Genomic DNA, 24,885 nt, shown 5'->3' on the forward strand with positions numbered 1-24,885 from the left:
TGCCCATCTGATACTTGTGTTCTTCCTTTGCTCTGCTAACACCTGGCTCACAAGCAAGGCTCATTTCCCTCAGCCCACTTCAGTACTTCATCCTTTCTTCTCCTTGTGGATCTCACCATCAGCTTTGGCATGTAACCACAACCCCCTCCAGTATTTATTTTGTGCCTTCACCACATACTCCATGCTATCCACACATACTATATGTCTGCTTCTTATTTCACCTCCTGCTGCTGTACGCCAGTTCCATCCACAGCCATCATGACCAACAAGAAAACACCACCACCCACCTAGCAGTCCCTGCTCACAGTATTAACCAGAAAAGGGAACAGACAATTGCTTGCATCCATCAAAATCCAATAGATTCTCCTAGATGAGGGTGCAGCAAGCGCTGGTCATTGAAGACTGTCTCACCTACTACAGATGGTATCAAGACCACACAAAGTAAGCACCAGCCAGACTTCCAAACTGCATCAATTCCTAATGTCCTCAAACCAGAGCCTCTTTTTCTTTCACGCTGACGTTATTTCAACGTGGGAGAAGGTACAAAACCAACAGTGTTACTACTCCTCAAATTGGAGACTGAGGCTAGGACAGAAACCCAGGGTAGTTTCCATTGGAAACCTCTGCAGCCTTCAGAGCCCAAAGTCCTGCCTGTAGCCCAACCTCACGTTCACTAAAGGCTGTGTAGTTAGTAAATAGAATGAGTTACATCCTTGAAACAGAACAAGTAATTTGGAGTTAGAAAGGAGAGATCTTACTCTCAATATGAATCTCTTATTCATCAACTCCTGATCCTGAGCAAAATCAAAAAGCCAAAAAAACAAAAAACAAAGCCATTCATGCCTGGCCAGAGGTCCTCTTGAAGTCCTTCTCCAGACAGCGTTGCCCCTCATCCTGTATTTGCATCTTCATGCAGGAGCTAGAGGAACTCTCAATGGCATGAAAATGGTTATGTCACCCAAAGTGAAACTGTGTGCAAGACAAAAGTGGTTTATTTGCATTTTTCCATTACTTACCTTCAAAATGTTTCTCTACTGCGTTTGTTTTTCCCTTTTGAACTCCCATTTGAATGCTTTCAAAACAAAGAATTTTGATTTTTTGCATGACTGTGCTTTTGGCACACTTGTCCACATGTACAGGCTTCGACACTGGAACTCTTAAGTTTTCCAGGAAAATGTGCTGATTGAGCTCATTGGGGAAGGGATGCGGTGTTTGTTTTTCTGGCTTGTGACACTGTCAATTATACACTTCTTACTGTGATTTAGGGCAGGCTGTAAATGAGACTCATAGAAGGCAGTTAGTAAGGGACTCCAAATTCTTATCCAGGTTTCTCTGTTTCTTCTTTCTCAAACCTCAGAAAAAGAACTTCTGCAGAGGGTTTTAATCAACAGCTCAAGGTTAAAGCAGATGCCCTGCATTCACTGAAATGCTCTTTCCAATTTAATTGAAGCAGTTGCCAATAAGGCAGCAAAGCAGATAGTGACTAAGTAGCCTCAGAGAAAGGAAAGAGTTCAGATAAATATTTTCTGTTCCTGAATAAAATCCAATGACATGTTTTAAGCAGCAGGTCAAGCAGAGATCAGAATAACTTTAAACTTTAAAATCAGCTCCTCTATTTAAGAACCAGCAGGTTGCTGCCATTTTACTACTGATGATGGGACGCTGGGGAATGCCCAGCACAACTCAGATGGGATGAGCAAAGGCCACAGTTCTCTTGGGTTGCTCTAGTGCCTCGCTTGGCATCTAGGGTCAGGGTCTTGGTCCTCAATATCCCACAGCTTGTTTCTCCTTCTCCCAGCTGGAAGTGATGTGGGCAGGGCAGGGCTCACACCCCTGACAGCAGGCACGCCAGCACCCAAATATTTCTACAGCCCCATCCCCAAGTGTTTCAGAGAGAAGGCTTTCAGGTCCAGATCTGCAGAAGGAGCAGAATGCAAAATGACAGGAAAGCTGAGAGCAGAGACCCAGAAGTCAGCCTCTGAATGCCACCTGACACCTACTTTCATTTACTTGATCTGTTAGAAGCAATTGTAGCAGTCAGGAAAACATAGGATGAGGGCAGCAGTGGCATGGAGAAGTTTTCAGGCTATAGGAATTTCCTAGAATCATTAAGGTTGGGAAAGACCGCTAAGAGCATCTAGTCCATCCATCAACCCAACATCACCATGCCTACTAACCATGCCCCTCAAACTTGCAGGCATTTATACAAAACAAGGCACTTCATTAAGATAGAACAAGTACTTGTGTGGGTGTGGGATTGCCTCCCTGAATCCTAGAGGGTGGCTGGGACACCTCACAGTATCAACACATTCTCCTGATGGCAGCCCCATGATGCCACTAAGATTCATATGTATAACAAAGAGGATAAAAGGCAACTAATAGGCTGTCATCATGCTCATGACCAAGTTACCTACACATGTCTCCATCCATCTTCCTGACCCTGCCATTCACTTTCCTCTGTCTGTAAGGAGGAATGCAATCAGCGCTACAAGGAGGACACAAAGCTGTCAATCCTTCAGCCATTATGAGCCTCTGCCCCCATCTTACCCTATCAAGAACAGAAACACTGCATTCCTACATAAGAAGTAGGATGGATCTGAAGATCTCTTTCTTCAGCATTAGATGCAAACATAATTCAACCTTGTGTGTCATCCATACAATTTATCATGCATGCTTCACACCTGCTGTGAATGAATTTATTAGACTGATCTGACTTCAGTGGTGACAGAGGCAGAGCAGGGTGCAACAAGTCCTCGAGCATTTTCAAATTCTGCTGAAGTTTTCTTACTCATAATACATAACTTTCTCCTAAGACTCCTGTAGGATTTCTTTTGTTTGTTCTTGGCCTTTTTTTGTTTTCTCTTTCCCCCCTCCCTTCAATGTTTTCAGTGTTGGAGATACACAAAGTCATCAGCATTTCTAAAAGACTTTCTAAAAGGAAGAATTAATTGCATTGGAGTATTTGTATGAAGGACTGAGCACCTCCTTTGAGTTCTCCTGGGGGTCAGTACAGAGCTGGGCATGATTTCACCATCAGCAGGGAGGCAAGAGAATCATAGAATGGCTTAGGTGGGAGGGGATCTTTAAGATAATCTAGTTCCAACCCCCTGCCATCTGGAGGATCAGGCTAGATCAGGCTGCCCAGGGCCTCATCCAATCTCCTCTAGAGATGGGGCATGCACAACCTCTCTGGGCAAGAGTTAGAAAGTTAACAGAGCTCCCCTTCTGGAGAAGAATCTGGGTGGGCCACACCTTCCCAGCTCATGGGATATTAGATCTTCTTAACCAACAAGTACCTTTCAACAACTTTTATGAAAGGGTCAGAGTAGAAGGTGACTCCTAAGAAGTGCGTTAGCCCCAAAATACCAATATCTGCATGGCTAACATGAAAACTGGCCTCAACAGATGGGCCACAACTCCACTGATCATAGGAAATACTCAACTTTCTCAATTCAAACCAGAGCGACTGGAAGACAGGTTAGAGATGCACCAGTGCACAGGGTGAATGGGCAATAAGGCTCAGTGGGGTAGTACTGGATAAGACAGAGTTTGCCTTCAGGGATGACTTTTTTGCACATCTCACCAATGTTTCCACACTTAAAGTCCAGACTGAATATGCCAAGCTTAACCTCATGCATTTTAGCTGTCCCAGGCCAATTTGTGTGTGCAACAAGAGTCAAACACCACAGAAACCAGCAGCCTAAAATTCACCACTGCCTGCTCAGTCCCTCAGTTCCAAGTCATTCCTCCTTTTCTCCCTAGCACAGCACTTCCCAAGATTGTACCCTCCAAGTACAGCACATACTACTCCAGGAACAAGCAGAAACAGAGCCAGAACTCATGCTCTTCCTCTCCAGGGACAGTAGCCTCAAAGCACAACTTCAGATTTGCATTTTGCAACCCTGTTTTTCACAAAGCAGTAAATCTGACCAGTAAACTTGAAAAGCTTCCAAATGGTTTTACTGCCTGGCGCTATCCTGCTAGAATATCTATCCTGGCAGCTTCACCATCATCTGTGCTTCACCTCTCTGGTGCTTGAGATGCCAAACCTTGCAGTGCCAAAGCTTTGCAGTGGTGTTATTCAATAGCCCACCTTCACGCTTATTTCTGGCAATGGAACTTTTCATGTTTTCAAAAACTAGTCACCTTATTTTTGAGACATATCTTGTACTTACTGGCTACTATAAATACTTCTTTTTCCCCCCTCCCGTATGGCATTTTGAACTTACCTACGGGGCTCTAAAAAACACAAGAAAACAGTACCTGAAATGATCTTGAAGAAACAATGATCTGTTAATTTTGCAAACAAAACATGATGCACCCAACATGAAAGTGATTGCACATGGAAACAAGTTTCACATCAGTAAGTACTGTACTTCACCTCTCTTCACTTAACATAAATCTCTGATTTTTGCAGTGCCCTGTTCCTCCATTCTTCAGTTGCTTGCTTTGAGAGATGTTCTTGTTCCATCTGCTCTAGACTTGCCCATAGGATTCAAATCCATGGCACCTTATATTTAATTGAGGGACAAAGAGTGCATGCCTTGTGCATAGATACCACTTGGAGGTATTAAGAAATTAAGCACTTTTCTGAAATTAATGATCTACATCAAACTGCTCACTTACAACCAAAACCTTAACAGACCCAGTGCAAAGGCATAGAAAAATCATGCATGGTCTGTCTTGTTACTGCTATCAGAGCAATAGAATCATTAAGGTTGGAAAAGACCACTAAGATCACCAAATCCAACCACCAACCCACCACCACTACCAACATCCTCTGACCACGTCCCTCAGTGCCACATCTCCATGGTTCTTGAACACCTCCAGGGACAGTGACTTCACCGCCTTCCCGGCAGCCTGTGTCACTGCCTCACCACCCTTTCTGAGAAGAAGCTTTTCCTAACATCCAGCCTGATCCTTGTAAGGGAGTCCATCATTTTTAAGCAAGTACTAAGTCTTGCTATCTTTTGTCATTGTCAACTCTGCCCTTTATCTACTTGAAAAAATAAGAACATCTCAGAGCATTAGGGTAGGTGTGTAGGGCAGGCAAGAGGTAGCAATAAACCAACTCAGAGGTTTGTCCAGCAACAGATCAGCTGCTGCTTCATTATTTATAGCCTCCCTGCTCCTTGGGCTTGTTTACTGCCCTTCCCTGAGGTGCCGGTGGGAGGAGAAACGCTGACATTCAGGCCCAGATGCCTCAGAGCCTGACCTTTCCTCCTGCAAGCACATTTCAAGGGACAAAGTCACTGGGAAACTTTAGACCTGTACATCTACTGCCTTGCCGAAGGCCCAGTGTGGAACTACATTCAAGTGGTAGGAAATAACCTCTTAATTAGCCAGTATGTATGTATAGAGAATTATAAAATGGACCTATAATTTTTTTATGTCTGGAAAGAGAAGCAGGTGAAGTCTAGCCCCAGTCTTCAGACAGAACAAGCACAGCAAAGATATAGCATCCAAAAGAGTCTTCAGTTTTCCATCAGCTAAGATTTTCCCAAGTTTGAACAGAGCTGTTTTACAGCCTGTGAGAAATAAGCATTCAAATATCACGGGATATGTTTTCCAATCCCATCTCCCATTCACTCCTGTAGAATCAAAGCTGGTTGAAGATTAAAAAACAAAACAAAACACAACACAAAACAGCCCAAAGCCTACTGCACAAATAGTACACTTCAGTATTACTGCAGAAAAGAGCAGATGATATCCAACAGCACATTCCCCCTCTGCCTAATCCAGACAAATAGGATAGGATTGGAAAAAGTTGCAGAGAAGCAATACCTTGATGTGTGCCTCAAAGGCAGCGCACTGAGAACCCAAACTGAGGTTCCCTTTCTCTGAACACCATCAGCCTGCCGAAGGGGTAGTGAATTTGGAGAACAACGGCACCATAGGGCACAACCAGCCACCACACAGGGCCCAGGAGACATAGCTCTTGTCCACCAGGCTCTAGAAACAGGCTTCACAGCTGAAGCAAGACTCATACATCACAGTAACCCCTATTTGCTTCCCACCAGCACCTGCAGCAAGTGCACACCACATTATCCCAGGAGGAGGAACAACACCTCATAAAGTTAATGTAATTGTGGAAAAACGTTCCCCTGGCTGATTCAGATACCTCATAAAGAGCCACATGCACCTGCTCCAAGCCAGTTCCCTTCCTGGTTTTTCCAGATGGTTTCCACACACTCTGCTTGCTTCTTCCCAAAGCCAACACCTGAATTATTGCAGCTGTTTCTATTGAAACCACATGAGTTCCACATGGACTGTGAGTGTAGAAATACACCCTGCAAATTAACCCTCCTTAGTACAGGTACCTCACACAAACAGCCTTCAGAGCTTTGCTACTGTCTCCAAGATTGCAGGATATGCATCAGTAAAAGAAAAAGCTTCTGGCCACTCTCTCCCAGCAAACAGCATGGTGGAATGGAAAGAAATCAGTCTGTACCCATGCAGGCACCACACAGGGCTGCTTTGAGGATGTCTCTATGCTACAGTTGACGCTCTAGTCTCACTCAAAAAAAATCACAGCTTGGCAGAGGATGGGTTGAAAGAAGAGAAGACCAGATGTCATCCATGACTCCTTGAATCCTACCTCCATAGTGAGCTGAAGCAGGGGAAAAGGGTATCAGAAAACAAAGATCATAGCAAGAAAATAGACTTTTCTTGCACAGAAAAACATAAATAAGTGTCAAAGAGCTTTTCATTCCTAACAATTTAGGATATCACAGGCAAGGATACTGTTGCCTCTACACCGCAGAAATGTTATTATCCAGAAGGTCACCTCCATAAATGGTTTTTCATTAGATGGTTCCAGATAGGAGAGTCAGCTCATTAAGAGTGCTGCATGCTCCCGCAGACAGCTGCTTTGACCTCATCTCAGATGCACAAGCAAGATATAGAGCATTTTTTATAGCTGACTTCTCCAGGGCTTTTGGTTGAAGCTTGATTTCTCAGGTCTATTAGCCAGTGAGCTGAGCTTTCTGCTACTCCTAGCTGCTTGCTCCAGAAAGTGTCTTCCACATGTTGCCCCACCTCTCCCCAAACACCACTCACTCCCATCTTACAGTCATTCTCCCCACTCCCTGGAAAGAAGGAAACTAATAAGACAACCCCTAAAACTGAGCAAGCACAAAAAAATCCTTTTTCCAGCATGCATAAGGCTCCTTCTCTTCTTCTTGTAGCTGGGTGCTTCTTATCCTCATTTTTTTTTTGCTCAGAGTTGCAGGGCTTATGAAAACAGCTTTGTTTTATGGAGCTCCTGCATCAAAACCCTCAGAGGTGCCATTGTTACAACATCTTCCTCAAATTTTATTAAATGCTTACAAAAAACCAAAAAAAAATTAAATCCAGAACACATTGTAAATTGAAGCAGAAGCAAGTTGCAGCATTATGTTGAGAGCCTTTGTGAGAAGGACATAGGGGGGGAAAAAAACCTTCAAGAAAAGCTCCTCACCTGGACAGGGAGTGCTCAGCCCCACCATGCACAGTGGAGGGGAAGGCAGCAGCTTTTTGAACCAAAGTTGTTGCCACTGACGGAGAAAAGTGGCAAGAGCATTATAGCATGGCTATCTAGTTGTGATTAAAGGATGATATGGGAACTAAATTAACAGGACCAAAGTAAACGCAGTTTGATGTGCACATGGAGATGGAGGTCCCTCGAAGCAGATGTTGCAGTGCAACATCTTCACACACAGCTGGCACCAAGAGGGTGACACAGAGTCTCCCCCTCACTCTCCTTTCCAACATCAGTTCCTCCACTGGGGTTCTCATGAGCTCCCTCCTCTCCAGCCACTCGGAGCCAGAAGCTCTCCATCACTCAGCAGAAGCCCTGCCAGTTGGGCAGGACAGCAGGCCCTTCTCTTCCAGCACTTGAAAAAGAGGAGAGGAAGGGGAACCACAGCCTCCCATCTCCATGGCAGAGCCAGATTTAATTAAATGGAGAAAAAAAAGAAAAGCCAAAAAGTCTTGCAGAAGGTTAAAAGTGGGACTGGTTTGGCCAGTTGATCCATCCCTCGCAGCCAGCTGGAGGCAGCACAGGGTGTGCTCACCCCGAGAGGAGTCAGGCTGTACCAGAGCAAACTGACATCAGGCAGGAGAAGAGAAATATCCTTCAATTATCTTCTATATAGCAGAGGAAGTCATGGCATTGAAGACTGCATTGAGACAGCTCAGCTGTAAGGCAAGAAAATATTGTTAGACATGCTTTTATGTTGGATACTACAAAAAAATTTCATCTCTGAAAGAGTGGTCAGGCACTGGCACAGGCTGCTCAGGAGGGCAGTGGAGTCACCATCCCTGGAGGTATTCAGGGAATGTGGAGATGTTGCACTGGGGGATGTGGTCAGTGGGCAATACTAAGGTAGTTAGATGGGTGGTTGGACTGGAAGATCTTAGTGGTCTTTCCCAACCTTAATGATTCTATGATTCTGCTCTGCCACTGGAAATACCCTGGGCTGTTTCATGCCTAAAAGTTAAAAGCAGTTTTATCCCACCCAGCTGATGCCATGCAGAGAGAAGGACGTGCTCCCACCAGCCTTCCCAACCCAGCAGGCAATCAGCAGCTATCCTCCCAACCCCAGAAAGCCACTTGATCAGAGATCACGTTCCTCCAGCCCCCGGCAGCCTCAGCTCTCCACCCAGGACCATCTGCAACCATATCAAGTTCCTGCAGCTCTTGATGCACTCTGTGTGCGACAGCTGGTGCTGCTGAGGGAAAATGACTTTTCTGCCATGTGATGGATGGCTCCTCTGTGCCGGCACACTCCCTGCTGCTCCCAGTTTTGGAGTGATTGTGAATGAAGCAAGGCAAAAAGGTAGGCATTCCCAGGTGGGCTACCTGCCCTTCTCTGCCCTGGGGCAGCTTGACCCTCTGGAAGCCTCTGGGCTCAGCTGCTTCCCTGTCCATTGCGAACCCAGATAGTCTCTTCAAGCAGTATGCTTTCCTTCATACCCAGGTTTTCTGCTCTAACCCTTCTGCTGGCCAAGAAAGCAAATCTATCTTTCCCCATGCTTTTACTTCATTATGCAGCAAGGGGGAAGCCATGCACAAGTCTTGCTAGTTACAGTTTCCTGCGTATAGAGCTCTGAAGGAGACTCAGCAGAAAAGAAAACAAGCATGACAGAGAAGGCAAATAAATTAAGAGCAAGCTTCCTCTTACTGCCTCATAGCATCTCTGTCTCTACATCCAAGCTTGCAGATACCAGCACAGCCATGTGCCATGGGAGCTGCCATCCATATGGTCTCTGAGATCCACATCACAGCAGGTTTCAGAGGGATCCTGAGATAGTAGCAATAGTGATTTCAGGAGCACAGACCACAAGCCTGGAGGTTACAGGGCACAAGCCTGCCTCTAGCTCTCAAACAGAGGGAAAGCTTTCCTGATGCATGCAGACCAGTCCTATGTTACTTGCTCCATGAACTTCCATGCCCACCACAGCAGCACCTCATGCAGATCACAGCAAATCCTAGGCCAGATTCCACTCTGACCCAAGCAGGAAGCTGCAGTTTTCCAGGATGCAGCAACCCATAGGATAAAGAGGCACTTAAATCAGTATCTGGTAAGTTCATTGCCATGCCTATTTAGTATTCCCAGCACAACAAGCCTGTGCAGCTCAGCCTCATAATTCTGGCTTATAAGTGCAGCTAGATCACAGCTCATCTTGTGATACAGGCTGTCTGCAGGACCACAGCCTGCAATGTACAGAATCATTCCATATTCAATCCTAACACCAAGTGAATGTACAAGATCACATTGCAGTAGATAAAAACCACCCAAGCAATTACTAACCAAAACAGAATTGCACCACCATAGGTGCACATCTCTTCAACTGAGGCATTTTGAGCCAGGAAAATCTAGAATATCTACAAGATATCTGGAGGGAAGAGCAGATATATGGTGGACTGAGCTCTAAGCCTTGGAGCCAGTGTGGACTTGTTTCCATGAGCAGCTCTTAGAATAGAGTAAATCCTAATCCTAGCCCTGTGCCTAAGGCTTGAAGCTGATAAGCTGCTGGGAATGCCCAACAGTTGTCACCCCAGCTTGCCCAAATCCCTTTGAGCCCCCTTGCCAAAATGCCGGGAGGCTTCTCATACTGCTGCTGAAACAAATGCATTGGCTGGGAACATTGCAGCACTTGCTGGGCACTGCCTGGACCATGCTTACCACAGCTTGTGCTTTGGAGGACAGCTCACCCACGCTTCAGTGCTTTCATTTTTCCCCTCCCTCCCTGTCAACAGTTTAAAACCATGACACTCCCCTTTGGTTTTTAGGGAAAAACAAAAACAAAAAAACAAAAAACATCCTTCTCCCTGACTGTATCTGCTAAAGTTATTGGTGGAAAGCGTCTGCTCGGTACTGATCAATTTCCCAACCCATTACTGGTAGCAACACTATAAGACCAAAGGAAACACCTGGAATTCAAGCAGAATTACCTATTCTGCACTTCTGATTTTTTTATTAGTTTTATTTGGGGTAGGCTAACTGCACTGTAGGTATCACAGTGCAAGTCCCCCATCTCAGGGGGGAATGCTTAGGTTGCAATTTCACTAACCAGAGCAGAAAGCATGCAATAGCCCCTGTGGACAACCCTGACATCACCCCTTCTCATCTTCCTTATTCGGGATGCTTGGTCATATCCTGCACTGGGGATTAAGGGACTCTGATTTATGCCTCATTTCATAGCGAAACTCAGCAACTCCACACTGAGCAAGAGCCAGAACAGAGTCAGATTTCTTTCTGGGGGCTGCCAAAGAGTCATGGCTGAAGTAGAGTGCTTGGTGTTACCCAGACTTGCTGAGGAGGAGAAAGAGGAGAACCAGGACTAGTTTTCTCCTGCTTTTCTCAACAGCAAATCTGCACAGTGCTCAGCAGAAAGTGGTTGGTGGCACTGGGAGAACCCTGCTCCAGGGAGCCAGCAATAGAGCTGGAAAAACAGATATTTGCCCCCTGCAGGAGCAGCACAACTTTGGCTTACAGAGGCTCCAGGTGTAATTTCCACTGGAGATTAGACTCAATCCAGCCTACAATCCCTTCCTCTTCCACTGAAGATTCATTTCACTGCCAAGAGAAAACTAATCTTTTTTCCTCAAAGGTTGATGAGTGCAGATAGAGGAGGTTACCACTGTGCTCAGCACAGCAAAGAAACACCCGAGTTATGTTTATGACAAAGCATTTTCCTCACCAGATAAGTACAACTTTAAGGCTCTGCCTTTCACAACAGGGATCTCTATCAGCCATCTAAAAGACAAAGCCAGTATCAGCTTTGATTTAAGTGATACATGTAAGTTGAAGGCTGATACATTGTTACATACAACAGAAAAGAGCTTTAGTAGCTGGAATCTGGAAAGCTCCAAGATACTTCTGAATTGCACCTCCAGAGCTCTAATATTTTAGAGCCACACCATTTCTCCTAATGGTTTCCTCCATATCACCCTAGGACTTGCCAAGATGAAAACATCTAGGGCCCTAAAGTGCCTCCACTGAATTTTATGCTAATGCCAGGAGCAGGAGGGCTCCAGTTTCCTCAACCCAGCTTCTCACAGAACATCTCTTGCCCTGGCTCACCACTCTCAAGACTGACTGAGGCTACCTTGGGAGAATAAGGAAGCCAAACCTCATACTTTACTCACACAGTACTGACTGCGCTTGTTTTTAGAGAGGAAGAGGAGGCTATTTATCTGAATACTCCAGGATCTAGCCTAGGGCTAAGCCCATCTCAACTCTAAGCTTTGTGCTTTCTTCTAGATGACCATGCTGATCACGGTATCATCCTCAATCCAGCCCACTCCCGTCCGCCACCATGCATCTCCCCCTCCCACCCTCCCAAAGCCCAAGAAAGACAACCTGCGGCTCCAGCAGCTGCTGAAGAAGGCTGCCAAGAAGAATGCCATGCTATCTGCAGAGCAAGCTAAGTCTTTTCGGTCCAACCTCTCCCCAGTGAATGAAGCCAGCTCTGACCTAGAACGCAGTGAGCATGTTCCCCCAGCAGAGACCCACAAAGCAGCAGCACCTGGCCCCACCAGCCTCCCAACACACCTCTCCATCAAGCCTATCACCCACCATCGTGTGCACTCCCCTTTCCGCAAGAGCAAGCCCTTTGTGTTGAAGGTCACCGAGCAGAGACGCATTGCTGAGCACCTCAGGCTCACCACTCCCACAGCTGAGTCCCCACTGCATGAGCCAGGTGCTCCCAAGGCTCCGCAGCAGCTTGAAGGCACAGATGCACACCTTCCCTCTCCACACCACACTTCAGTAATCATTTCCCCCCATCCTCCTCCTTCCAGCACACCCAGCAAGGAAGGAGCAACAGCGGCCACCTATATCACCAAGGTGCACACTTATTTCCGCAGTGTCAAGGCACCAAGAGCCAAGACACCAACATCATACCAGACCCAAGCAACATCTGGTCATGAAGACAAAAGGCCTTTCTCTCCATCACCTGAAACAAGTGGCTCTGAACCATTCCCAGGGCAGATGTCTGCCCATCCTGATAGCAGCAAGGCCCCAGCTCCTGCACTGCAGCCTACTCTTCCTCCTGCTGCAAAGGCAGAGCCTCCCAGTCAAACTCCCAGGCCTACTTCTCCTGAAGAGGCCATCAAGGCTCCTTCACCCAAACTCAGCACCCCTCATGTCCACTCCTGTAAAGTTACAGCCCATGGAAGTGACACAGATATACCCAAATCAGAGAGAGCTCCTGAATTGTCCAGACAAGATGGTGATATTCTAAAACCACTGTCACTCAGTACACCTTGGAGGCCAGAACACCCTGAAACAACAAGTCCCATACAACATGGACCCACCCTCATAGACGTGAAGGCAGAACACACTGTGCAACCTCAGCCAAACCCCAGCTTACCAAACACCAGCCCTCCTCTCAAAACTGGGCCAATGCTAGTTGAAGACTCAAGGCCTCTTGGAGCCAATGGCAGTGGCTGGCATCGTCTCAGGAAGCACCTGATGTTGCAGCCAGAAGCACCCAGCTTTCCAGAGCTGGAAGCAGAAAAACCAGGACAGGAGGAAGGGAACAAGGAGAAGGACAGCTCTCTAAGCATCAGTCAAGACAATAGACCATTTAAATCTAGAGCCACAAAGATGTGGGATGCCATTTTATACCAGATGACAGTCAACAAGGAGAGGAAGCAGCATGCAGAAGAGAAGAAAGCGCAGAAGGAAGAAGGCTTCTTTCTTCCCCGCCGTTTACCCATCTTTATGCATAAACCACGCTTTGATGCTCGAAAACTAAGAGAGCTGGCTGCCAAACCCATGACAAAGATCACCACTGTGTTTGAGGTAGGCCGGTATGGATCCAGGACAGACAAGGATAACACCAAGAGCTTTAACAGAACAGCATCAGGATGGTCAGTCAACTGAAGCCAAGTTACTCCAGCAGACCTACCACTCCAGAGGGTCCTACAGGGCACCAAGCAAGAGAGCACCTGCAACTAGGTAGTCTGCCTGGCAGAACTAAGTATAAGGAAAAAAATAAAATAAAAGTAAACCACCTCCAAGCCAGCAGCCTCATGCTGAGAGTTTAAGGGTTAATCTGTACATAAGTTATATCCCATACATACCACATCCACATGCCACAAACCAGAGAAAGACACATGTTTTCAAAAGAGCCAACAACAAACACTAAGCAGTAATATGGAGCAAAGAGGGATGACACAGCAAAGACTATCTGCCTGTGGAAAAAGCCTCATTTAGAGTAAGATGATAGAACCTGAATGTGGGAATGCATCTCTTTACCCAAAGCAGATGCAAGGGATGGCATAATATCTAATCCATTCTGCTTTCACACAGTCATTCCCCCATTGAAGTGTTGGGCCAATCTAGTAAGTCACAGCATACCAAGACTAACTTTTTTCTAGCAACCAGGTTCTGCCATATATTTTATTTGGTTTTTAGTACCAATGGGATTATGTTGTTACCATGAAAGCCTGCTTCAGCCTGTGAGCATCAGCTCCAACGTACTCAATGAAGTACTGTTTCCTGGGGGATCCCAGTAAGTCCAAGTAGTCTCATTTTCAGGGGCAAAATTATGATACTGCATACCCACTAGTGCCTGATGTCTTGAAAAAAATCATTGTTTAAAACAAAACTCCTGACACCAGCCGTTCATAGAAACAACTGTCCTTCCCAGCATTAGTCAACCCTTTGCATCTGAACACCACCAGGCTTATAAGCAAGAAAGCTGGTGGCCAGCTATTTCTGTCTCTCAGAGGACTTAGTCATTTGCTGGGATGTTCCTACACAGCTGATATAGGATTGCTATGTTTAGCCCCATAGGAAATCGGATATGTAACTCTTTACATTCTCTTCCCATACAGAGGGTACAGAGCTGAGTGAAACTTCCCCAAGATGAACTGTATATAGACTTAGGGTGAAGGGAGGAGGAGGGGGCAATGGGGAAGATCCTTTTTCCATTTTGAAAGCTTCCACTGCTATCACCCAACCCTTCATGAAGTTTCAGCTTTGCTGGCCTCATCTCTTGGAACTTCTCTATACCAAGGGGAAAAAATAGAAGAGAAAGACCGAGTGTCTAGAGGTTAGATTTCTCCTCCAACTCCAGTTCTACAAGAAAATGTTGAGATAAGGTAGTTTGAAAATACCTCAGCACTGACAAGCTGATCTCAGATCAGACCACTGCAGGATAATTTGACATGCTGCAACAGAAGGTTACAGAGAAGGATCCCCAGGAACATAAATTCAAATAGACTGCAGCTTACACATGCCCATGCTTAATGTTGAAGTAGATAAAGATGACATTATCACACATTGATAAAATGGCACCTTGCACTAGTACCAATAGATGGATAACTATGCTCAAAAGTCTGCATTCACAAGCAAAAAACAAAAACAAAACAAAACAAAAACCCTGATTATTATTGAAAATTAACTGACTTTGGTCAAAGAAGATGGTTTTGGAAGCAGTTGGGCTTTAACCTACTTTGTCCTTCAATGACAATGACTTGGAACAAACCATGCAAAAAGAAGAGGTTTACGTCTTGTATCTGCTGGGCTTCCCACCAGGCTGTGTCCACATTGCAACCCCACAGGGATGAAGGATGGAGAACTGCTGCTGGGGAGAGCAATGGGAAAGAAGCACAGGAAGGCAGAACTGACTCTAGTTTAGCCCCTAGGAAAAAAAGACGGAGGCACAGAGCAGGTACAGAGAGTCCTGCAGAGACAGACCTTGGCAAAGAGCATTACAGACAAGAGAACAGATGCCCAGAGGCAATGGGAGATCACCATCAGCTCAAAAAGGAGAAGCCTCCACAGCTTGTCCCAGCCTGAGCTGCTATGCTATGTCAGATAAACTCAGGCAGATGGCAAGAGCCTAAACTGCCACTTCGAGAAAGCATCTTGGTCTGCAGCCTGTCTAGAGGAGCTGCAGCTCAAGGTGGGAGAGGAGAAAGTTGTACCTATGTGCAAGTTGATGAGGTGGTGTTGCGTGAGGGATGTGGGTGTGAGCCAGAGGGTTTGGGAGCAGAAAAGCAAGCACAAAGGGATGCTACAGTCAGGAAAAAGGGTGGACATCACCATGAGGGAGAGGGCGTGGGAAGCAGAGACTTCTCAGCAAGTGAAACAGACAGCAGAACCCGTCCTTGGGCAGATTTCTGGAAGCCACAGACAGAGAAGCAAGTTGAAGATGCAAGTCCCGTTGGCTCCTTCTTTCTTATGTCTAAAAAGGTAGCTGTGGTCAAGCTTGGGTTTGTACTGCTGCTCACCTCAAGGCAGCATTCAGGAGACCTCTTCTAAGCAGGCACCACAAAAAAAAAAAAATAACAAGAAAGCAAACACTCAAAGCTCAGCTCCTTGAACAAGGGGAAAAGAAAAAAAGAAAAAAGTAGCTCAATCCCCAGAAGCACTCAGAAACAAAGGTGTTTTGTAGCAGACTGAGCTATTTATAAACATGGCTATGAAATAAAACTTTTTTTTCATATTAGAAAGAATGAGCTTGTTTTCACCCGAACAACATCCCCTCTGCTCAGTGCCAAGTGCTGCCCAGCTGAATCCAGCTTGCTATCTCCTCCTTCTATTCCATTCCTCCTTACTGCCGCAACCCTCTATTTCAGTCACTCCAGATAACACCGGAATATCTATTAACATAAAGATGATATAAGCATGACCTCCAAAGGCCATTTCAAGAAGCCACAGACCCAGCATTGCCTCTAGCTATTGCCACACATCCAAGGACAGCCCTTTCTGTTCTGTTGATCCACCCAGCATAGCAGATGCTCTCATCCTCCCCACCACAACCCTACTGTGAACTGGTTCCAAGAGGTCACTGAAATCATTACAAGATTTTTTTCCCTTTAATTAATTCAGTATATCAGGGAATTAAACCCCCAAAGCATCTGAATTTCAGGATTAAATCAGTCCTCAGGTTCAGCCAGAGTGACTTCCAGTTACAAGCTTCTCTTTGCAAGATAAGACCATAAGAAAACAGTAGAGAGACTGTCCCTTTGAATCAGCAAGTATAAACAGCTTGTCCTGCAAATTAAACTAATGTAGGTATCCAGCAACCTAGAAGTATCAGAAATGAGAAAACAAACCAGCACCCCACTGTGTTCCTCCCAGCCCCAAGCCAGGCAATTGCCCAAAAACAAGGCTCCAGCTGTTACTATACTATATAGGGGAAATGGCCTCAAGTTGCACCAATGTAAGTTTAGGTTGCATGTTAGGAAACACTTCTTTACAGAAAGGGTAGTCAAGTACTGGAATAGGCTCCCCAGGGAGGTGGTTGAATCGCCATCCCTGGATGTGTTTAAGAGCCGTTTGGATGTGGTACTCAGGGATATGATTTAGCAGAGGGTTGTTAGAGTTAGGGTACTATGGTTAGGCTGTGGTTGGGCTTGATAATCTTGGAGGTCTTTTCCAACCTGGGTAATTCTATGATTCTATACCATACCTTCCAAGTTGCCCCAAGTTTAGCTGGCAGAAATACCTCCAATATCCCACCAAAGCAGCACTAGGTGTTTGTTGCAAGATCATAACCTACCTACCTGGTTAATGGGCTCTCCAGGCATGCTACTGCTCTGCAGCATCATCTGTTTCATCTGTATCATCTACCCTCTTGTACTGGCCATGGGCTGTCGCAACAAACTTGTACTTCTTGTCAGAGGGAGCAGACTGAGCAGGAGAGAAAGAAATAGAGTCTGCAATTTTTTCAAGTAGTCAATACCAAATAATTGAAGCCAGAGGAAAATGCAGTAATTGCTTGTAATCCCAGAGGGCTTGGGGGCAGTTGGGCTCTGCAGGGTTGGTTTCACACATGGCAAAAGCCAGTTGCATTGACTGCATCCTGGCAGCAGTACATACCCAAGGACAGGCAAAATGCTTTGATCTTATTTCAGCCTGGACAACTTGAACAGCAGCTGCTTGCTGTATTTTAACTGCCATTCCCACAAGCACATCAGTAGGCACAAGGTCCCAGATCTATCTACAACTGTTGATACTATCTTAGGCCTCATTGTGGATGTTTTTCCTTACTCTCAGGATCAAGAAGTATAATGAGAGCAAAGTAGCTTGTGTTCGCAGTTCAACTTTGGCCTAGAAGGCCAGGGCTACCAACTCATTGCCTGAGAACAAAGAGGCATTGAAGAGACCTTTTAGTATTACTTGTTGTAATAGGATTCTTGCCCCCATTTTCGCTAGGATTGGAGCTATAAGAGCTTTTCCAAATCTTCTATGTGCAATTGTATGGACAGATACAGGCAGCCTGTGCCTCTCTGCTACATCACTGCTTCCTCAGTGCTTCCAACCTAGCTCAGAGCTATTACTATGTAGTGTAAAAGAAAAGGTCTTCTTCCCTCACACAGATACTAACTTACCTTGATACTGGTTTCAGGTTTGGGACTGCCCTTCTGTTCCCAAAGGCTTCTTTTACTCACGATGTCTCCAGCCACAATATCCTGAGAAGAATATACAAAGTCCTCATTACCAGTGCTGCTGGACATGCTTTCATTCACATTTCTTTCAACCCCACACATCTGACCTCCTTTTATATTTGAAGCATTACATGGTCTGAGCTACAACAGCTGCAGCTAAAAACTCAAGACTTTGAAAACTTCTTATAGCAATATATCCCGTTTTCTTCTCTCACTCTTTTCAGTGAAAGCCTGAATTAGAGATCCAACATGTTTATTTTCTTCAGTTTATTAACTATTTCAGACATGTTAACATCAAGGTATTTTTATGCAGAAAGAATTTTACTCTCAGAAATGCAGATTTACAACCCATGCATTATAGAACCACACGTGATCACAGCAACCAAATGACAAAAGTTATTAAGAGCAGCACATAATATCCTTTGCAGTTTCCAAGTTTACAAGATTTATCACCTTGGTGATAGACCCAACTTTGCACTAAAAAAAAAGAAAAGCAGAATAGATGCACAGTTTCCATGCCAGTGAGTTTATTCCCACTTCAAAGCTTGGCCTCAGTCAGCATCCAGGAGGCTTTCCTAGCTTCACCACTGAGAAACAATTCAGGACACTGGCTGAGATTTTCTCCTGCACCTTACCTTGCAGGCCGGGGTCTTCACTGCAGATTGGGCAGCAATCTCTCCAGTTTCCCACAGGCTTTTTGTTCTGGCTACCATCATGCTGGTGGTGGGAAGGTCAAGAGAGGTTTGTCGGACAGGCTTTGGAGTCTTTGCGGATGTCTAGAGTACAGACAGTAAACTATAATCAATGAACTTCACAGCCCTCACCACGTGTCCACTCCCCTCCTCCCCACCCCCCACATTGGTGTTGCCCAGGAATAAGGAGTTGCAAAACAAGACCTAAAGGGTCTTGTTGATTTGACTCCCAACCAGTAAGCAGGAGATATGAGGAAAAAGGACAGGGCCATTCACAAAATAAGCCTTTATGTTCTAGAGGGAGATAGAGACAGGAGAAACAGCTGCTCCCATCCAAAGAGATATGGTTCATTGTCACAGTCCTGGATAGTGAGACTAAGAGACGTAGGAAAGCAACATCCTGCAAATAGAGAGCTCAATAGCACATGGGGACAGATAGCACAGCAGCTCACCTCAATGGCTTGTGTGTATTGCTCCAGTCTATCATCTATCTTTGACACAGGCAGGGGAGGCTGGGACCTCTTTATGCTGTTACTGGAGACAAGAGAAAAAAGATAAAGCAACATCCTGAAGCTTTGGACAGATGGGAGAACTTCAAGAGCTTGGAGCAAGGGATCCCCTTCACCCTGATCCCACAGCAACCCTGAAGATACCTTTTATTTATTGAACGGTTCAGAGACTCAGTTCTGTCTGTGATCTGAAGTGGGAGAAAAAAGACACATATTACTCATCTCTATGGACCTTATATGGATGATAGAGGTCACCTTGGCTGACCTTACTGCAGCCATTCCTTCCCCTCTCTCCCTCAAACAGATGTTTGACTCAAACACCTCAGTCTTGTATTAACATGATGCTCAGAGAGACAGTGAGCATCCCATTTCCTTCTCTTTTCCAAGGCAGGCTTGAAGTACCCCAACCAGAAGAACCAGGACACAGTAGCAGACCAGTCACTTTTGGATACAAAGTAGCAGCACACAGCTTGACTGATAGTTGAGACAACTCTGCTCAGGGACCACACATCTTTCTCAGACACTTGGTTTCCTTGACAAACAGGAGAGAAAGTGATAAACATAGAAAGATGAAGGGAAACTAGAAGCACTGCCAACAACTGCTGCAGCAATAGAGCCAAGCATAAGAGCAGCACAGCCATGAGTTACGCTGGCTGATCCATAGCCACACAGGCAACTTAGCATGTGGAGCCACCTGCAAGGCAAGGTCAAAGCTTCAGGGAAGAGAGCCTTGCAGAAGAGTCTCCTGTGTAATAACCCTTTGTCAAAGGCAGGAAGGTGAGCAACCACTTCAGGCACTGAATAAAGGAGAAGACTAAAGCATTAAAGCATTGATAAACCTCTCCGCTTATTTGTGTGTGTGTGTGTGTGTGTGTGTGTGTGTGTGTGTGTACACCCAGGAAACAAAAAAAGAGACATGAACACTTTCAAATCAAAAGGTAGCCCCTACAGAGGCAAGTTGCAGCAACCAAGTGACAAGGATCCTCCTCTGTATACCACTGCCTGTAGCATGGGAAGCATCACCTTCCCAGTTGCAGAATAAATAGCAGTGTTAAGAGCTTGCTTTAGGGTGCTTCCAGAATGCTAGTGCTAAATTTTAACTAAGGAGAAGACAAAACATTGTCATAGAAGGACAAGCTTAACAGCTGTGCCAGAATCTCTGCCCACTAAAGAATAGCACAACAACCAATTAATAGCACAGCCCTTGCTAATAGAGATGCACTAAGGAGAATACTTTATAAGGTTCCAGCACAACAGCGAGACAGATCCCATCAGCCAAAAGTTTCTTCCATGCAGGTTGTCAATTCAGTGCTGGAGGAGCTAGTTCTTGCCTCCAAGACAGGACTTCAGAGACTAGGCTGGTACAAGGCTTTCCCTCTGCTACTTCCATCCCTTGGAAAGATCCCGAGCTCATTTTTCCTGAATGATTTAGTTTTCAGCTTTGCGTATGGGTGACATCTGGCATCACCATTATATGAAAACAAATAAACAAACAAAGCCACAGCAACTGAATTTCTGAACTTTTCCCTGGGCTAATCCTAGCAACAGCAGTTAAGCTCAGGTCAGGAAGCTGTGTGCAATTTGGAGTAGCAACAACAAGAATTTCTGTGCATAAAAGGCACTGGCAGAGTTTATCGTATTTCCCCACTCTTTGGAACTGCTTTGGTCACCCCCAGTGACATTAGCACTGGGTCTGCATCCAGAACAACCCTTTTTATTTGATCTTAAAGGTCTTCTCCATAAACAACAAAATTCTGGCTCTCACACACATCAAGAGGAAGATTTCATCATCTATTTACTGCTGCAAGAGGAAGTACTTATACAATCCTCCCTGCACAGGAAATATTGACTAAGAAACAAGAAGCATAGATCTGAATGGAGGAAAAAAACAACAAACAAACAACTGATAACATCAACAGCAGGTTAATAAGCTACAAATTACCCAGGCTCCTCATCATTTCCTTCTACACAATAATTAAAGAACCCAGGGTTTACAGAGACAAAATTGCTACACAAACCACATAGGCATGTCCATTGTATGCAAAAGCACATGCACTAAACTAAGGATTTGTGCAAAGTGCAACTGAAGTCACACGGTGCAATTGAAGTGGTATTAAGAGCTGAGGTTTCACAAGAGCATCTATTCACACAGATGGAACTAGGGAAGGGCAAAATGTTTCAGAGATAGGGAATCCCACCTCACTTTTGAAAGAAAGGTACTTTGTTTTATGCTAAGATAAGGAAATCCCATGTTACCATAAGCTCAGGGTTACCTCCCCTTGCCACAAACCTTGGTGGAGCACACTGCAGTACAATCTGAGCTCAGCTCCTCCTCATCCAGGCTGGTGGGGCTTGGGGCCTTTGGGCTCTTTTCTAGGGTTTCTTCTTCATTTATCCTTCTTTTCTTCCTCTGAGTGCAGAAAACAGGACAGGAAGTGAGTCTGGTCACAGCACTCGGGATTCAACAAAATTGATTTTCAAAGCAATGCAAGATTTATTTGACAATGCAGTCAAGCCAAAGGTGTGACAAAGGCTGAGGAGTGCAAAATAAGCATTAAATGCAAATTAGAGTGCCCCTGAAGATCTACTCACCATCAGCAAAACTGCAGGAGAAACAGTAGCACTACCCATCTGAGCGCTGCATGGTTATGACTAACACAGCCAAAACTGAGAGCAGACACACACTCTCACAAGATGGAAGAGGTTGCATCGTTGAACCCAGGAAGGTACTTAGACACAAGCAACACCATCCCCATGTTATATCATGGCAGCATGTCTGCATGGGCTCAACACCTCGCAGCAGGGAATGAGCACTGAAAATGTAAACAGCCCAGCTCCTTCTGATCTCACCTCCTGTTTGACTCCTTCTTCCTCCTCATGCTGCTCTGGGACATGTTCTTCCTCCTGGCACAGCCTCTCTTCCTCCCTAACAACCACACTCTCCTCCTGGACCTCCTCTGGGCCCTCCTGGTCCAGCTGAATCTGCTCCAGTTTGACTTCTGCTTCCCTCACACCACTGTCCTCTTCTTCATATGACTGTTGTGGAGATCTAGAGGTGGGGGAGAGAGGTCACAGAACCAAAACACATTGTTATGAGCCTAGATACACCACTGAGTGCCTTCCCAGTTAATGGTATAGTATCATTAAGGTTGAAAAAGACCAGTAAAATTGTCCAGATCAGCCCTAACCCATCCCCACTGACCTCATTCCTCAGTTCCACATCTCCATGGTTCTCAAACACACCCAGAGATGGTGACTTCACCACCACCCTGGGCAGCCTGCACCAATAGCTGACCACTCCTTCTGAGAAGGGATTTTTCTTAACATCCAACCTGAATCTCTTCTGGCACAACTTCCAGTCATCCCCTCTCATCCTATCACTGTTAACTGGGAGAACAGACAGACCCCAACCTTCCAACAACCTTCTTCCAGAAGGAGTTAGAGAGCGATAACATCTACTCTGAGCCTCATCTTCACCAGAGGAAACAATCCCAGTTCCCTCAGCTGCTCCCCATAAGACTTGTGCTCCAGACCCCTCACAACTTTACTGCCCTTCTCTGGACACACTCCAGGACTTCGATGATTTTCTTGTTGTCAAGGCCCCAAAACTGAACACAGTTAGGTATCTAAGTGTGCATTATGTATATCGATGCCTGTCTCCAAACCTCAGTATTACCACTTGAATAAATGACATCTCTGCTTTACCAAATCAGTCCCAAAACAACCAGAGAAGAGCTTTCACAAGAAGATTCCTACATGCCCCAGAGGCTGCAGAGAGAAGGCTCACCTGCACGTTTAAGCAGTTAGCCTCACAAAAGCAGAGCAGCCTATGCCTTTGGGAACAGTCAGTGAGAGCACTTAACCCAGAGCTCTCACTGGTTCAGAGGTATACCCTGGGATGTTATTGTCATCTCACAGTCTCAGATGGAGGATAGTTTTCTCCTCCCATCTATTTTTCAGAAAACTGCCTGTGCTGCAGCAGCAAGGCAAGAGCTAGCTAACAGAGCAGAGGGCTGACTCACTGCTCCTGCCTCACCAGCCAGAGCCAAACATGAGGGAAAGTTCAGGCTATGCTTTTCCACCCACCGCTCTGCAGCAGGGAAGATAGTTCACTGGACAGCCACCTTCCAGCCCTCCTCACTGACCACATCAGGAAAAAGGCTGATGCATACACTGGCTCACTAGGCTTGCCACTAATCATCCTCCCACAGCAGAACAGTCACCACCAACAGACTCCAAACAGTTCATGGTTCAGGTGACTTTTTTTTCTTCTAACCGGGATGCCTCAGCCAACAATGCCCCCAGCTAAAGAGAAAGCTCACAACGATAATCTAAGTCAATAGATGAGACATAGTCTATAGGATACCTTTAGCATTCACATTTATTTAAGAGGAGAGCAGATTTAGGAAACCCTACCGACAGCACCACTTGTCCCAGCATGAGACATTTCTTATCAGACAACTCCTACCTGCACTTGCACTCCAAGCTTGTCCTCAGTGAGCCAGGAGGAAGGACAAAGCTGCTAAACAGCCTTTACAAAACACAACCACTGAGTAACCCAGCTCTTGCAAAACTGCACACCCTGGAAACTTAGAGGATCTCAGCCCCTCTAGCCAAGAACAGCAGTCTCTCCCTGGGACTAAACTCTTTATAAGGACAGAAGGAGTGAGGGGGGGCTGCAGAAAAGCAGCTGGGGCTGATTGTTAATTGCTCTCACAGCTGTGATAATCAGCACTGCCATGAGCTGCTCCAGCAGCCCTCCTGGGGCTGAGACTGGGAAGGTACAGTTTGCAGTGATTGCATCAAGGAAGAGGCAAGATCTATTTACTTGCTCAGAAGTAAATATTAATCTTATGCATTTTTCCCAATCCCTTGGGTAAAGAAGGGGTTGTGTCATCGCAGAACAAAGCTCCCTATAAAATCGGGTTGCTGGGAGAACTGAGTCACAGAGTTCACGTGTAGATATGCGGTGTCCAGGGCAGGAGATGGGGCAAGAGTTTTGCTTATCTCAGTGAGAGGAGAGAGCAGAAGATGGATCTCGTCTTCAGCCTGGTCAGGGATACAGGTACCCCTCAGCACTGTTTTCTACTGCAGAAAGAGTTGCTAAGCTCAATGTAGACTGGGGCCATAACACCCACCATGTTGACACGAGCCAGGAAGCAGCAATAACATAGAACAGCTTTCTTTTTTCATCTTCTTGGGTTATGTTAGGGACTGTTTTGGCCCATGCAGCAGCTCAGGTGGCTTAAATCCGCTGCTGTCACTCCTCCAAACCCCAGTGTCCTGGCCAGTTGCCATTGCTCAAAGAACCGAGCTGAAGCCAAACATCCCAAAGCCCATGTCCGTTCCTCCCCAGCAGCTCAAATTGCAGGCAGAGGCTATCCACCCTCATTTGCTCTAGACCCTGCTCTTAGCTCTCAAGGCATGATCTGGGCTCAGTCACCTCTCTTTGGGGTGCTGGGTGACTCAGCTCTCTGCCTTACCCACCTCTGCTTGCGCTGCTCCAGCTTTTGGGACCAGTCGCTGAACCCCTCGTCCTCTTCCAGTTCTGAGTTCCCAGAGGGCTTAAAGTCATAGCTGAAACACAACAAGAAGGAAAATTAGGATGAGAATGGTGCAAAAGTCCTGATCAGCTCAGTGAACACCCCACTGCCTGCCTGATCTCTGAGACCACAAGCAGGTGAGCATAAGCAGCACATCAAAATGAAGGAGTCCCATGGTTTTCTTCTATACTGCAGCTCGTTTAGACTAAAAGACTTGGTTCCCACTTATCCTGCACTCATATGCA

At 45.8% G+C, this 24,885-nt stretch overlaps 1 protein-coding gene across 2 annotated transcripts in view; it reads right to left on the reverse strand.

Moving 5' to 3' along the window:
• Window positions 1-7,286: 7,286 nt before the first annotated feature.
• LSP1 (lymphocyte specific protein 1) overlaps window positions 7,287-24,885 on the reverse strand; it is a 38,867-nt gene continuing 21,268 nt past the window's right edge. For both annotated transcript variants that reach the window (XM_072337753.1, XM_072337754.1), the window contains exons 3-11: window positions 24,585-24,674; window positions 21,948-22,146; window positions 21,388-21,507; window positions 19,242-19,285; window positions 19,041-19,122; window positions 18,532-18,672; window positions 17,840-17,920; window positions 17,012-17,138; window positions 7,287-8,178 (exon numbers count right to left, since the gene is read on the reverse strand). In XM_072337753.1, the coding sequence (XP_072193854.1) occupies window positions 17,037-17,138; window positions 17,840-17,920; window positions 18,532-18,672; window positions 19,041-19,122; window positions 19,242-19,285; window positions 21,388-21,507; window positions 21,948-22,146; window positions 24,585-24,674 (859 nt within the window). In that variant the 3' untranslated portion in view covers window positions 7,287-8,178; window positions 17,012-17,036. The remainder of the gene's footprint in view (window positions 8,179-17,011; window positions 17,139-17,839; window positions 17,921-18,531; window positions 18,673-19,040; window positions 19,123-19,241; window positions 19,286-21,387; window positions 21,508-21,947; window positions 22,147-24,584; window positions 24,675-24,885) is intronic.

The sequence above is a fragment of the Excalfactoria chinensis genome, chromosome 5 (genome assembly GCF_039878825.1).
Source record: "Excalfactoria chinensis isolate bCotChi1 chromosome 5, bCotChi1.hap2, whole genome shotgun sequence".
In the NCBI taxonomy this organism is placed as follows: domain Eukaryota; kingdom Metazoa; phylum Chordata; class Aves; order Galliformes; family Phasianidae; genus Excalfactoria; species Excalfactoria chinensis.